The 14,560-nt window shown below is 34.7% G+C and overlaps 1 protein-coding gene across 1 annotated transcript; it reads left to right on the forward strand.

Annotated features, from left to right (window-relative positions):
• The first annotated feature begins 2,571 nt into the window (after window positions 1–2,571).
• On the forward strand, window positions 2,572–13,043 carry LOC145108680 (CELLULOSE SYNTHASE INTERACTIVE 3). Its single transcript, XM_079045750.1, has 8 exons — window positions 2,572–2,666; window positions 2,860–2,937; window positions 3,248–3,340; window positions 3,632–6,641; window positions 7,654–10,198; window positions 10,939–11,393; window positions 11,659–11,775; window positions 12,644–13,043. Exons 3-8 carry the CDS (start codon window positions 3,288–3,290, stop codon window positions 12,839–12,841), a joined length of 6,378 nt encoding a protein of 2,125 aa, XP_078901876.1. The 5' UTR covers window positions 2,572–2,666; window positions 2,860–2,937; window positions 3,248–3,287; the 3' UTR covers window positions 12,842–13,043.
• Window positions 13,044–14,560: the final 1,517 nt, after the last annotated feature.

A 14,560-nucleotide genomic window follows, 5' to 3' on the forward strand; every position in this document is an offset into this window, starting at 1 on the left:
TAAATAATTATTACTATTTCCAATTAGTATACTGTATTAATCATATATATTAATGAATTATTTTCTCTCTCTCTCTTGTAAATAATTCAAGCTATTTTATGGTTATGAGAGCAACCCAAAAGGACTTTACTTTTATTCTTCAAGATTATATCAATTTAGTTAAGACTTTAGAAACCTTAATCCAACACTCCTTACTTGAGACCTTATGCGTGCCACTTTGTTTGGATGTAATGATCCGAACCAGAATCCCTCTCTTGGTTCAAACCCATGACTCAGAACAAGTAACCAAAAAAAACTAGGAGGGGGATCGATTTCAAAAACCCTATGAAGGTAAGGAAATCGTCAACTATAGAGGGAGAAAGAGAATTGGTGAATTCTTCAAGCCAAGGTGCAAGGGATTATGAGATCCCTAGTACCTTATTTATAGCCTTGGAGCCTTGCCTTAATTTCATCTTCCATCCCATGTGGGATGGAGTAGAATTCAAAATTCCCTTATCTTTTTAGGATTCAGAGATATTCTAATTAGTTGACATTTAACTAATTACTATTAAACCTTTTTAATTAATTAAAACTATTTAACTAATTCCTAAAATAATTTCCAATTAACTTATTAAACTATAATAAATTAATAAACTTATTTTCTCATAATTTCTTTATGCTTAATTGGGTCACGAGGGCAACCTAAGAGGACCCTACTATTATTAAAAATATTATCAATAGTTTAATTACGTCTGAGAGAAAGGAGATGGTTCTGATGGTCTATGTCTTTTTTAGGATTTTTGAATTGAAAGAAGACGACAACGTAGATGGAGGCGGATATGAGTGACGGTAATGCACTGGTGAAGAGGAACCTGTAAATTTGATTCCAACGTCGAGTGGTGGCCGAGCTCTGATTATAAAGGTGATGACAAAGATCTTTAATGGATAAGTGGTGGCGATGTAGATAGATATTAACAAGGATGAAGACGATGGTGGTGGTGACATAGAAGGGATAACTAGAGTCTATCGGTGGCGATGCAGCTTTGATCGTCAGATGATAGTCGATGGTTGCGAGGGGACATCAGTGGAATGATAGAATGATGAGAAGCTGAGAGTGTTTTTTTTTTTGGGGGGGGGGGGGGGGAATTAAACAGGGAGTAGGGACGATGAGTTTATACTAAAAGTGGAGGGTCCTATTTTTCTTTTTGTGAGGTCTCAATAAATAAATAAATAAATAAAAGACTTAAATAAATAATAAAAATCAAACAAGTTTAAAAATATTCAATAATGGCAATATAGTATTTTTTTATGGTTGTGAGAGACTCAACACGTAACAAAAATATATTGTAGAGACCATCCGAGTTAGAAAAACAATTAAAAGCGGACAAAGTGGCCCCAGGTTGGTGGTTTTAATTTATGTTATTATAGTGCGGTTTTAATTTATGTTATTGTAGTGTGATTTTTTAATTAAATGTTATTTCTAACATTATTTAATATTTTTTTGTTTTAAATTATTATAATTTTATTTTAAAGATTAAAAAAATTAAAAAATGTTATATTTTATTTTATTCAAAAGTTTCTAAATAAATTAAATTAAAAATAATGATGTGGTAAATGAGTTGAATCAGTTGAGAAATATATCATTTTCATGTGTTGTGGGTTGAAAAGAATGAAAGAAACATAAGAGATAAAAAATATATCATTTTCATGTGTTGTGGGTTGAAAAGAATGAAAGAAACATAAAAGAGAAAAACTGATATGACAATGTATTGAATGGGTCAGAAACCAACGACTCCTTCTATTTAAAAAAAAAAAAAAAAAAACTCAAATGCAATAGTTATTTGAAGGATATTTTAAGTTATAAATTAACATCTAATTTTCATATAAATTTGAAAACGATATTAATAATGTTATGTTATTTCTAAAAGCTTTGTTGGTTAGGAAATATTATTTTATTCATTATAAGAACTTAAAATGATTTTTGATAATGTTTTTTTGGTTAGTGGATTTTCCTTTTTAAGAACATTATAATCTGATTATTTACAACTAAAAATTAAACCTTTTTTATATTTTTTTTTCTATTTATTCTTTTATTCATATTGAATATTAACATATAACATAACATAGATAGAAGAATATCCTCCCTAATAAATGAAAATAGTTTTGCCATTTGTTCTATTCTCCTTCATTTTGACACATATTATTTTCTAGGATTTTTAAAATTGTTATTTTCCACTTGTCATTTTTTAGGGATTTCAATTTTTTTTAAATAAATTCTCAAAATTTTTTAATGGGTTATATATATATATATATATATATATATATATATATATATTATCATTCTATTAATTTGATAATAAATTCACATAAATGCTCCAAACGATTTGATTTCTTTCATAAATACTCCAAAAAATTACATTTTGTTATGGATAAACATTATTTTATAAAATATTTAATGTTTATATATATATTCATATTAAATTTTTATTTTTAATAAACCCAAAATAAGTAGGATATTTAATTTCTCTTTTACAGCTAAAGTGGTAAATAAAGGAAATGATGGTTTTGAACTGCGTAGTAAAGAGTTGCAAACCCAGTGGAAAAGGAAACTCCTTTCTCCCTCAATCGACAGACAACGGGGACCCGCCTTCACTGTAGATAGTTGCACCTACGATTAAATCTTGCAGGTAATTTGCAATGCCTTCGTTTCGATTAATGTTGTGCCGACGTTCTTCCTGTTAAAACCCCCACATTTCCTACAGTGAATTTCTGATCTCATCTTTAAACACTCATTATTGGGCATTGAAGTCGTTCATAATGTACTCAGCTCTTCCCATTCATGCTCAATTTTACCTAATACGTTACTCAAAATCTGATCAGGATACACCGTTTGATGTTCCTAGTTCCAGACCACTCTTTGCGAGACAGCATTTTCGTTATATACATGTATTAACTGAGGTAAATGTTGTTATGATCTCCAATTATACTTGTAACTATGTTTTTTTTTTCATTTACTACTCCATCATTTCCATATTTAGGGTCTATTTTTCTTTGTTAAATACCTAAATCCTATGTTTCTGCAATTGCGAGCCATAAACTTTAGGGCCATTGTGTCTGTTTTACAGTAAATGAGATCCTTGTTTTGATTATTTGGATCATTTCTCTTTGTTTCAAGACTTCGTGTTTTGATGCCTTGGATTTTAAGTACTTGATTCACAATTTCGGCTGGTGGATGAGATGTAAGAAAATTGATATTTGTAACATGCAGGAGGCTGTAAGGGGTACTTTCAAGTGAAGTATTGGTTAAAATGTCAAAATATCCCTTCCTTGATCCACCAGAGAATGCTGCACCTGGAAATAGGTTAGTGGTGCTTTCTCTGTTTGATTAACAATCTTACTGGCTTGGAAAAATTGACTGCTCTGTAAACATTATTCTGAGAAAGGCCATCTATATCCTTAACATACATGCAATCACATAGTTTGACAAAAAGAAAACATTGAATGGACCTTCATATTCACAAAGCACATTGAAAACTGTTCTGCAATGAACAACTATAATCTCTTCACTTTGTTTAATAACTTGAGTAACATGTTCATTTTGGTATGTTTATGTTACACGCTGACCAATGGATACACTATGATGACATAACAGGACCTCAAATGGAAGCACCAAAACAGATGAGGCTGAAAGTACAATGTCCATGGTTGCTCAATTTCTTGAGCAGCTTCATGGAAACATGTCTTCATCGCATGAAAAAGAAGTTATTACAACACGATTGCTTGCCATTGCTGAAGCAAGAAAGGAAGCACGTGGTATCATTGGTTCACATTCTCAAGCAATGCCATTGTTCATATCCATCCTTAGAAACGGTAACCCATTGGCAAAACTAAATGTTGCTGCAACATTGACTGCTCTGTGTAAAGATGAAGACTTAAGATTAAAGGTTCTTCTAGGTGGATGCATTCCACCACTTCTCTCACTACTGAAATCAGAGTCAACCGAAGCCAAAAAGGCAGCAGCTGAAGCCATCTATGAAGTTTCTTCAGGTGGGCTTTCAGAGGACCATGTGGGTATGAAGATATTTGTTACAGAAGGTGTAGTTCCAACTCTGTGGGAACAGCTAACTTCCAAGAACAAACAGGACAAAGTGGTTGTAGGGTTTGTCACTGGGGCTCTCAGAAACCTTTGTGGTGACAAAGATGGATACTGGAGAGTTACTCTTGAGGCTGGTGGAGTAGATATTATTGTTGGGCTGCTTTCTTCCAACAATGCTGCTATTCAGTCCAATGCTGCTTCTCTTTTGGCTCGTTTGATGCTCGCCTTTAACAATAGCATGCAAAAAATCATGGATTCTGGAGCAATTGAGGCTTTACTTGGACTCTTGAATCAAAAAAATGATATCCCTGTTAGGTGTAGTGCTGCGGATGCTCTGGAGGCTCTTTCATCAAGGTCAGCCAAAGCAAAGGAAGCTATTGTTGATGCAAATGGTGTTGCCATTCTCATTGGTGCTGTGGTTGCTCCATCCAAGGAGTGTATGCAGGGAGAAGGAGGCCAAATACTTCAGGGACATGCAACACGTGCATTGGCAAACATATGTGGTGGAATGTCTGCTCTTATTCTACATCTAGGAGAGCTTGCTCAGTCTACATCTGTTGCTGATATAATCGGAGCACTTGCTTACACACTAATGATCTTTCAACCAAATCTTGAAGACGAACCAGTTGATGCAACGAAAATAGAAAACATTTTAGTTGCACTTTTGAAACCCCGGGTAAATAATTTGGTCCTTGAGGCAATGGCTAGCTTGTATGGCAATGATTGCCTCTCAACAAGTCTTAACCAATCAGAAGCCAAGAAGGTGTTAATCGGGCTTATAACAATGGCATCATCAGATGTGCAACAGTATCTGATAACCTCTCTGATAAGTTTATGCTGTGATGTAGTGGACATCTGGGAAGCCATCAGAAAGAGAGAGGGAATCCAGTTACTTATATCTTTTCTAGGTTTATCAAGTGAAGAACATCAAGAGTATGCTGTTTGGTTGCTTGCACTCCTGACAGACCAAATAGACGACAGCAAGTGGGCAATTACTGCTGCTGGTGGTATTCCGCCACTTGTACATTTACTAGAAACTGGATCCGATAAAGCGAGGGAGGATGCAGCTTATGTTCTGTGGAACTTATGCTGTCACAGTGAAGATATCTGTGCATGTGTTGAAAGTGCTGAAGCTATTCCTGCTTTCCTATGGTTCTTGAAAACCGGTGGACCAAAGGGACAAGAAGCCTCAGGGAAGGCACTAAGAAAGCTTATACGCAAGGCAGATGCTGCCACTATTAATCAGCTACTAGCTCTGCTTTGGGGGGACACCCCAAAATCAAAAGCCCACATAATTGAAGTACTAGGTCATGTGCTTACCATGGCATCACATTATGACCTTGTTCAAAAGGGATCAGATGCTTATAAAGGGTTGAGATCGCTTGTTCAGATTCTTAATTCTTCAAATGAGGAAACACAGGAACATGCAGCTTCTGTCTTGGCTGACCTCTTCAGCATTCGTCAAGATATATGTGATAGTCTTGCAACTGATGAGGTTGTGCATCCTTGCATGAAGCTTTTAACAAGCAACACTCAAATTATTGCCACTCAATCAGCTCGGGCCTTGGGTGCTTTGTCCAAGAACAAAATGTCTTATATTGCAGAAGGGGATGTGAAGCCTCTGATCAAATTAGCCAAAACATCATCTTCCATTGATGCTGCAGAGACTGCTGTATCTGCATTAGCAAATCTGTTGTCTGACTCACAGATTGCTTCAGAGGCATTGGGAGAAGATGTTGTATCCGCTTTGACAAGAGTGTTGGGAGAAGGAAGTTTGAAAGGTAAGAAAGGTGCATCACGCGCACTTGTTCAATTACTTAAACATTTCCCATTAAGTGATGTTCTCACAAACAGTGGTCAATTCCAATTTGCGATTCTTGCTATTGTTGATTCCTTGAATGATGGGACTGATGCAGCCGAAGCTTTAGAAGTAGTTTCTTTATTGGCTAAAACAAAGCAAAATGTTAACACAACTTACTCCCCATGGTCTGCCCTTGCTGAAGTTATCTCAAATTTACAACCTCTTCTGTATTTTCTAGCCAAGGGGCCCGCTTCTGTCCAAGATAAGGCAATTGAAGTTCTATCCAGGCTTTGTGGAGACAAACCTGTTGTTGTAGGTGACTTGTTGGTGTCAAATTTGAGAGCAATAGGTGCATTGGGTAACAGGATACTGAAATCTACCAGTCTAGAAGTGAGAGTTGGGGGAATTTCACTGCTCATTTGTGGTTTGAAGGAGCACAGAAAGGAAACCATGGAAGCACTTGATGCATCAGGGTACTTAAAACCTGTTATATATGCATTGGTAGATATGATAAAACAAAGTTCGGGTTGTTACCCTCTTGAAGTTGATGTTAGAACTCCAAGGGGTTTGGCTAACAGAACTGGCTTCCATGATGGAGGCGAGTTTGATGTGCTTGATCCCGGTGTTCTCTTGGGAGGTACAGCTGGTATGTGGTTGTTATCAATTCTTTCTTCGTGTAGTGAGGAAAACAGGCGTATTGTAGTGGAAGCTGGGGTACTTGAAGTTCTCTCAGACAAGCTAGAGAAATATACTTTAAATTCACAGGTGGGTCCCGTATGTTCTCATGTTTCTAAAAGCATAACCGGATTACTAGCACTTAACCACCCACCAAGATTATGTGGTTGCGACAAAAACAGTTCATTCAAATACATAAAAGGGTTAATTCCTAGAAAGGCCTTACATTTTGACATGTTTATGAAAAAGGCACAATTTTTTTCTTCATTTTAGTCTGCAACTCTGAAGAAATTTGTTCTTTTAAGGATTTTTTTACCCATTCAACTGCTTGAGATCTTGATGTGGATTATAAAAGGGTTAATTCCAAGAAAGCTCTTACACTTTGACATGTTTTATAAGAAATACACAGTTATGGGTTGTTATAACTTTGTCTTGTTAAGGGCTTTCTTGGAATTAATCATTTTATGAAATGCCAGGTCAGCATCTCGGCCGGTTCAATGAGTAAAAAATCCTTAGAATAACAAATTTCTTCATAGTTACAGGTTTAAATGAAGAAAAAAATTGTCTTTTTAAAACAAAAAAAAAACATGATAAAATGTAAGGGCTTTCTTGGAAGTAACCCTATATAATAAAAATATAATCATCTTTACATTGGGTAATGAGAATTATTATTTTGTGAAAATTTTAATGAGTATATGTATTTACATGTCAAAGACAAGCCTCTGAAAAAGCGCTAATGCATATTTTCAGAAATTGAAATAAGGTGCTGTTTCTTTTTGACTTAATGTAGAATGGACTTAGTCAGATAAGTTATATATGGGTGTTAATGTGTAAAGAACGACTTAATGGAGAATGTCAGGCTTTTTTCCATGAAGACCTATCCTAACCTTTTACAAGTTTGCATTATTTATTTTTTCCTTCTTCCCTAAGTGTGCTGTCATTTTTTTAAAATATTTTTGAACATCTTTATCCAGACAGCACTTAATGCGAAAAAAAACAGGGCTTAAGTGAATGAACTAATATTAGCTAACAGAAGTCCATGCATCAGGGTTAAATAGCATCGATTTGCTACTTCTAATAAGTAAGCTTCTCTTTTTTCCAGGCAGAGTTCGAGGACACCGAGGGCATATGGATAAGTGCTTTACTAATGTCAATATTGTTTCAAGATGAAAATGTGGTGTCATCATCATTAACCATACGCATCATTCCGTTGTTAGCAAATCTTCTCAAATCTGATGAAATTCTTGACAAGTTCTTCTCTGCCCAAGCCATGGCTAGTCTTGTGTGTAATCAAAACAACAAAGTAAATCTTGCAATTGCAAATTCAGGTGCAGTTGCTGGCTTAACAACACTGATTGGTTACATAGAAGCAAATATGTCAGACCTTTTTGCTATATCTGACGAATTCTCATTGTCCCGTAATCCTGATCAAATTGTTTTGAATAATCTTTTTGGAATTGAAGAAGTCAGAAACGGGTCAACAGGTTCCAAAACTATTCCTCTATTGGTGGATCTTTTGAGACCAATGCCAGATAGACCATGTGCCCCTCCATTTGCTGTTTCCCTTTTGACCTCCATTGCGGATGGAAATGATGCAAACAAACTTCTCATTGCTGAAGCTGGAGCACTTGATGCTTTAACAAAGTATTTATCTTTGAGCCCTCAAGATTCAACCGAGTCCGCTATTTGTGAACTTTTGAGAGTACTTTACAGCAATCCTGATCTTCTTCGGTACAAATCAGCTGTTTATTCGTTAAATCAACTGATAGCTGTTCTTCGTTTGGGATCAAGATCTACTAGATTAAATGCTGTTAGAGCTCTCAGTCAGTTATTTAATGCTAATGATTTAAGAGAATCTGAATCGGCTCTTCATGTGATTCAGCCATTGATTGATATGCTGAATGCAGCATCTGAAAGCGAGCAAGAAGCTGCTCTTCTCGCTTTGATGAAGTTGATATCATCCGATACAACAAAAGCAGGTACAGTTGTTGATTTTAAAGGAAACCCCCTCGAGAGTTTATGTAGAATTTTATCTTCCAGTTGTACAATTGGGTTAAAAACACATGCTGCAGCTTTCTGTTCTGTGCTTTTCGGTAACTCAATAATCCGGGCATTGCCAGTTGCTTGTACATTCATCGAGCCTCTCATACTCTTAATGCAATCTGATGATGATTCAGCAGTGGAGTCTGGTGTTTGTGCTTTTGAGAAACTGTTAGATGATGAACAAGCAGTGAGTGTTGCAGCAGATTATGATGTCATCGATCTTCTTGTCGGTTTGATTTCTGGATCAAATGATGTTCTCATCGAGGCCAGTATTTCAGCACTTATTAAGCTTGGAAAAGACCAGACTTTAAGAAAGTTAGATATGGTAAACTCCGGGGTCATTGATAATTGTCTTGCTTTACTCCCAACTGCCTCAAGTGGTTTATGTTCCTCAATCTCTGAACTTTTCAGAATCTTGACAAACAGCAGTGCGATTTCTAAAAGCGCATCTGCTGCTAAAATTGTGGAACCCCTTTTCATGGTTTTAAATCGACCCGATTTTAGTCTGTGGGGACAACACAGTGCTCTTCAAGCACTTGTTAATGTATTGGAGAAACCACAAAGCCTTGTGAATCATAAAATCACTCCTAGTCAAGTAATTCAGCCCTTAATTTCATACATTCAATCACCATCTCAAGCCATCCAACAACTCGGTACCGAGTTGCTGTCTCATTTGCTTGCACAAGAGCACTTTCAACAAGACATCACAACACAAAATGCAGTTGTCCCACTTGTTCAGCTTGCAGGAATTGGAATCTTGAGTTTACAGCAAACCGCGATAAAAGCATTGGAAAGCATTTCAGTGACATGGCCAAATGCGGTTGCTGATGCTGGCGGGATTTTTGAGCTTGCAAAAGTTATTATACAAGATGATCCTCAACCATCTCATGAGTTATGGGAATCGGCTGCGATTGTTCTCTCAAATGTTTTGCACTTTGATTCTGACTACTACTTCAGAGTTCCTTTAATTGTTCTTGTGAAGATGTTGAACTCAAATGTGGAGTCCACCATTTCTGTTGCTCTTGATGCGTTGATTGTTCAAGAAAAGTCAGACGAATCAAGCGCGACATTGATGACCGAAGCTGGTGCCATTGATGCTTTACTTGACTTACTAAGATCTCACCAGTGTGAGGAAGCTTCCGGAAGATTACTTGAAGCTTTGTTTAACCATGTGAAGGTACGTGCAATGAAGCTTTGTAAACACGCGATAGGACCTTTAGCACAGTATCTGTTGGACCCGCAAACTAGATCGGTGCCAGGTAAGCTTCTTGCGGTTCTTGCTCTTGGTGACCTGGCACAGCATGAGGGACTAGCGCGTGTTGGTGATTCTGTTTCTGCGTGTCAGGCGTTGGTGGGGTTGCTTGAAGATCAATCGACTGATGAGATGAAGTTGGTGACGATTTGTGCGTTACAGAATTTTGTTATGTATAGTAGAACTAATAGGCGAGCTGTTGCTGAAGCTGGTGGGATTTTAATTATTCAAGAATTATTGTTGTCTCCTAATTTAGAGGTTGCTGGACAGGCGTCATTGCTCATCAAGTTTTTATTTTCAAATCACACCCTTCAAGAATATGTATCAAACGAGCTTATTCGGTCTTTAACAGGTGATACCAGACTTGCTTTTTTTTTTTTTTTCCTTTTGTTAGCAATTATTTTTTAATTCATGTTCTTATGTTTTTCTAGGACTATCAAACAAATCTCTGTCAGTATAATTGGCCTAGTCAACATTTAATGTTTCATTTAACTGAAGGATCTTTAAATGTTCCCATTTTATAGAGTGAGTTACAGTCTTGGTCCTCTTTTATAAGAGTATCACTTTTTGTGGATATGGTCCAAAAACGAATCTTTTTGCACTATTTTACTGTTTTATAACAACCCATACCCATCTGTTAGTTTTATGAAAATGATCATTTCTATGCATATGGGAATGGGAGTGGGACAAAAATGACTGTTAACTTAGACAGCCCATGGACAAAAACGTTAAGAAACAGTAAACAAAAAAAGATCTTTCTTTGGCCATATCCAAAAAAAGTGATTTAAGACTAATTTACTCTTGTTTATATTAGCTGTTTATAGGAAGTCATTGTCGAGAAATTTGGTTAGGCTCTATAAAACACTGACATTTATCAAGTGCCATGAACTTGGAAGTCATTGTCGTGTTTCACATGCCATAAATATAATAAAGCTCCTTGTTTTATTTTAAGTCATCACCGGACAAGCTTCCTAGGGATATTTTTGATGATGAGGGCATTCACGTCTTTTGAACAGACAAGAGATTGAGACCGAGACATAAATTATTACAGTTTTGGTCCCTGTGTTATTGACATCTGTTACTGTTTTGCAGGTGCTTTAGATAGAGAATTATGGGCAACAGCAACTATAAACGAAGAGGTTCTGAAGACAATCCACGTCATCTTCTCAAACTTCCGGAAACTTCATGTTTCAGAAGCTGCGACTCTGTGTATCCCTCATTTACTAACAGCTCTTAAATCGGGCAACGAGGCTGCTCAGGATGCTGTTTTAAATACATTATGTCTGTTGAAACGTTCATGGGCAGTTATGCCTATGGAGACATCAAAATCCCAATTAATGATTGCATCAGAAGCTATTCCCATCCTCCAAATGCTCATTAAAAACTGCCCCCCGGAATTCCATGAAAGAGCAGAGAGCTTGTTGAATTGTTTACCTGGTTGTTTGACCATTACGGTCAAACGTGCTACCAACTTAAAACGTGTCATCGGAGGCACAAATGCTTTCTGTAGACTCAAAATAGGTCAAGGCCCTTCCCACCAAACAAAGGTAATGAAATCCGTCTTCATTTCTTTCATTATGACAACATGCACTCGACACGACAGGAACTGATGTCAATTGGACAGAAAAAAAATTGCAACTTTTTTCCCATCTAAAATTATGGGATATAGGATCCCTCATTTGTGCAAAAGACGTAAATGCCCTCCTTGTCCCAATCCTCAAAAATAGCCCTAGAAAGCTTGTCTGGAACTGGAATTCATATGCTTGTGAGCCAGCCACAAGGGGAAATTTGATGGTATTTGATGATGTTCAGGTTGTGAGTCGCAACACATCTCCGGAATGGAAAGAAGGGTTTACATGGGCTTTTGATGTCCCCCCAAAAGGACACAAGTTACACATCCAATGCCTTAGCAAAAATACTTTTGGGAAGGTAAAAGTAAAATTATAATCCCTTTCAAACTGCTCTCTTATCTATTATATGTGCCTTTAAAAGTCTCAAACATTATATGTTTTTTTTAATGGGTTGAAATTGAATGCAAGAAACAGCAACATGCTTTCTTTTTTTTGTTTTCATTATAGCATCCTACATTCATTTCTTCCTATTATAGGCATTATATTTTGAAAAATCTACCCAGTTATAGCAATGTCATCAAGAAAGAAAGCAATTTTCACTTTTTTCAAGGGAAAAGGTTAAAAATGACCTACCAACTATTCCATATTTCCACTTTTAGTCACTAAACTTATACTGTCCACTTTTAGGTGATAAACTTTCCAAAATTGTCTCATTTTAGTCCCTTTAACCTACTATAGCCCTTACATGATTAAAATAAGACGGTTTTGGAAAGTTCATTACCTAAAAGCGGACAAATGGAATGATTCGTTGATCACTTTTAACTTTTTCCCATTTTTCAAAATAGAATGTCCACTTTTAGCTAGTTAAAAAAAATTAAGCACTTCAAAGAGCTGCACGTATAAGGTAACGATCAAAGTTATATTGAAGGATAAAGTTCAAGAAAATCAAACTACTTTATTTTATCTGTTGATTATAATATCCTACTTTCAGTTCTTCCTATTACAGTATTGTATTTTCAAAAATCTATCAAATAATAGCAATGTCATTCAAAACAAAGCAAGTTTGAATGCTATAATTGGGTAGATTTCACAAATTATAAAGTCCTAATAAAAAATAAATTGAAAAGTACAATGCTATGATTGGATAGAATTCTATATATATATATATATATATATATATATATATATTATAATCGTGTGTGTGTGTGTGTGTGTTTGTGCAACAGACAACCCTGGGGGAAGTGACAATCCAGATTGACAAAGTTGTGAGCGATGGAGTATACAGTGGGGTTTTTAGCCTTAGGCATGGGCACAGCAGCAGCAACAAAGAGGGATCTTCAAGTTCAAGAACACTTGAAATCGAGATTACTTGGTCCAACAAGACATCAGATGATAATATCACAGATGAGGGATCGGTTTTGTAAAACTTGCAAGATGAGGGTGTAAAATGTAAAACAAGGGGATTGTGTTTGTGGTGTACAGTACAGTACAGTGTGTAGATGAGAAATGAGAAGTAGATATAAGATATGTGTGGATAAACATGATGCCAAAAAGTAGATATGGCTTCCAAAATTCTAAGTGCCTTCACCTGTTATGTATACATATACATGGTACAAAATTTGGCAATTAATTACTCAAAACTACATTGGAAGCATGTAGCAACCAACCAAGCCTACAATAACGACCAATATATATATATATTTATATATATATATATATATATATATATATATATATATATATATATATATATATATATATATAGGTTCAGGTTCATTTGAGACCATGCTAATTTTGTGAGACCGTGAGATCAAATCTAAAAATAATTTTAAAATGCAAAATAAAAAGAAAAATCCAAAAAAAAAATTTAGTTATTATTTTCGGAACTTTATTTACCTAAAAAAAATATAAAAATAAATTAAAAATAAATAAAAATTACCGTTTTTTTTTTAAAATACGTGAAATATTTTAATAGAATATTACACTGTACATATTCTAATGTGATTTTTAGATTGTTAGAATATTCTACTAGATTTGTCAGATATGTAGAATATTCTAATATTCTACTAGAATATGTAAAAAAATGTATTTTTTTTTAATTTTTTTTGGTATTTTTTTTTATTTTTTTTTGGAAAATATATATTTCGAAAATAATATTGGAAAAAAAAATTTCGAAAATTTTCAAAATTGTTTTGCATTTTAAAAATGTTTTTGTTTTATCTAGTAAATGAGTGGTTAGGATGGCGTCTCACGGTCTCACAAAATTAGGCCGTCTTACATGAACTTAACTATATATATATATATATATATATATATATATATATATATAAACAATAAAAAAGATAAACAGTTATGATTTATGACAAGAAAAATAAATAAATTAACAATCAAATTAAAGTTGGTCTAGATTTTTTTAATACAAATTACAAATATAACTATACATTTGTTATATGTATCAAACTATCAATAAAATGAGATAATATAACAATCTACTCTAATAAATGAATGTTTTTTTTGTCACATGTCACACTCTCATTCAATTTGTTAAATGTCATTTTGTGGTTATTTTGAATTAATTTCTTTTCCACATGTCATTTTATGGGTTTTTCTATTTTGATAAATTTCACATAATACATGTGTCTTATACCTAGTTACCTACAATATTATAAAATTGTAATTCATAAAACAAATCTGAAAAGATAGAAATGAATTACCTCAAGATATTTCAATTTTCAAGAACACTTTTAATATTCAAGAACAAGAACAAATAAATTACCTTAAGATTCAACAACAAAATAAGATCATCATCTTATTAGGAGACGAAGACGAGAGGGCAGAGGGTGGCGCTGCCGGAGATAGGAAGACGGCGGCGGTAACGGCAGTTTCCAAAGAACAAAAAAAACATGTAAATTCGATTTTGGGGTTTTTTTACCCTTCTTTTGATTTTCTTTCACATTCCATATTTTTTATCTATAAACTTAAAGACCAAAACTTTGAAATATATTTTGATAGCGATAACTTATATGTATTATGAGTATTTTCTATAAAGAAGATTTATTTATTTCTGTTAAATATCATCTATTAATTTGGTTTCTTCTTTTATAATTTTTAGAACAAAATGTTAAATCAAACGATCAAATCTA

The sequence above is a fragment of the Lactuca virosa genome, chromosome 4, assembly GCF_052849685.1.
Source record: "Lactuca virosa cultivar CGN04683 chromosome 4, Lactuca_virosa_CGN04683_v6, whole genome shotgun sequence".
Taxonomy (NCBI): Eukaryota; Viridiplantae; Streptophyta; class Magnoliopsida; order Asterales; family Asteraceae; genus Lactuca; species Lactuca virosa.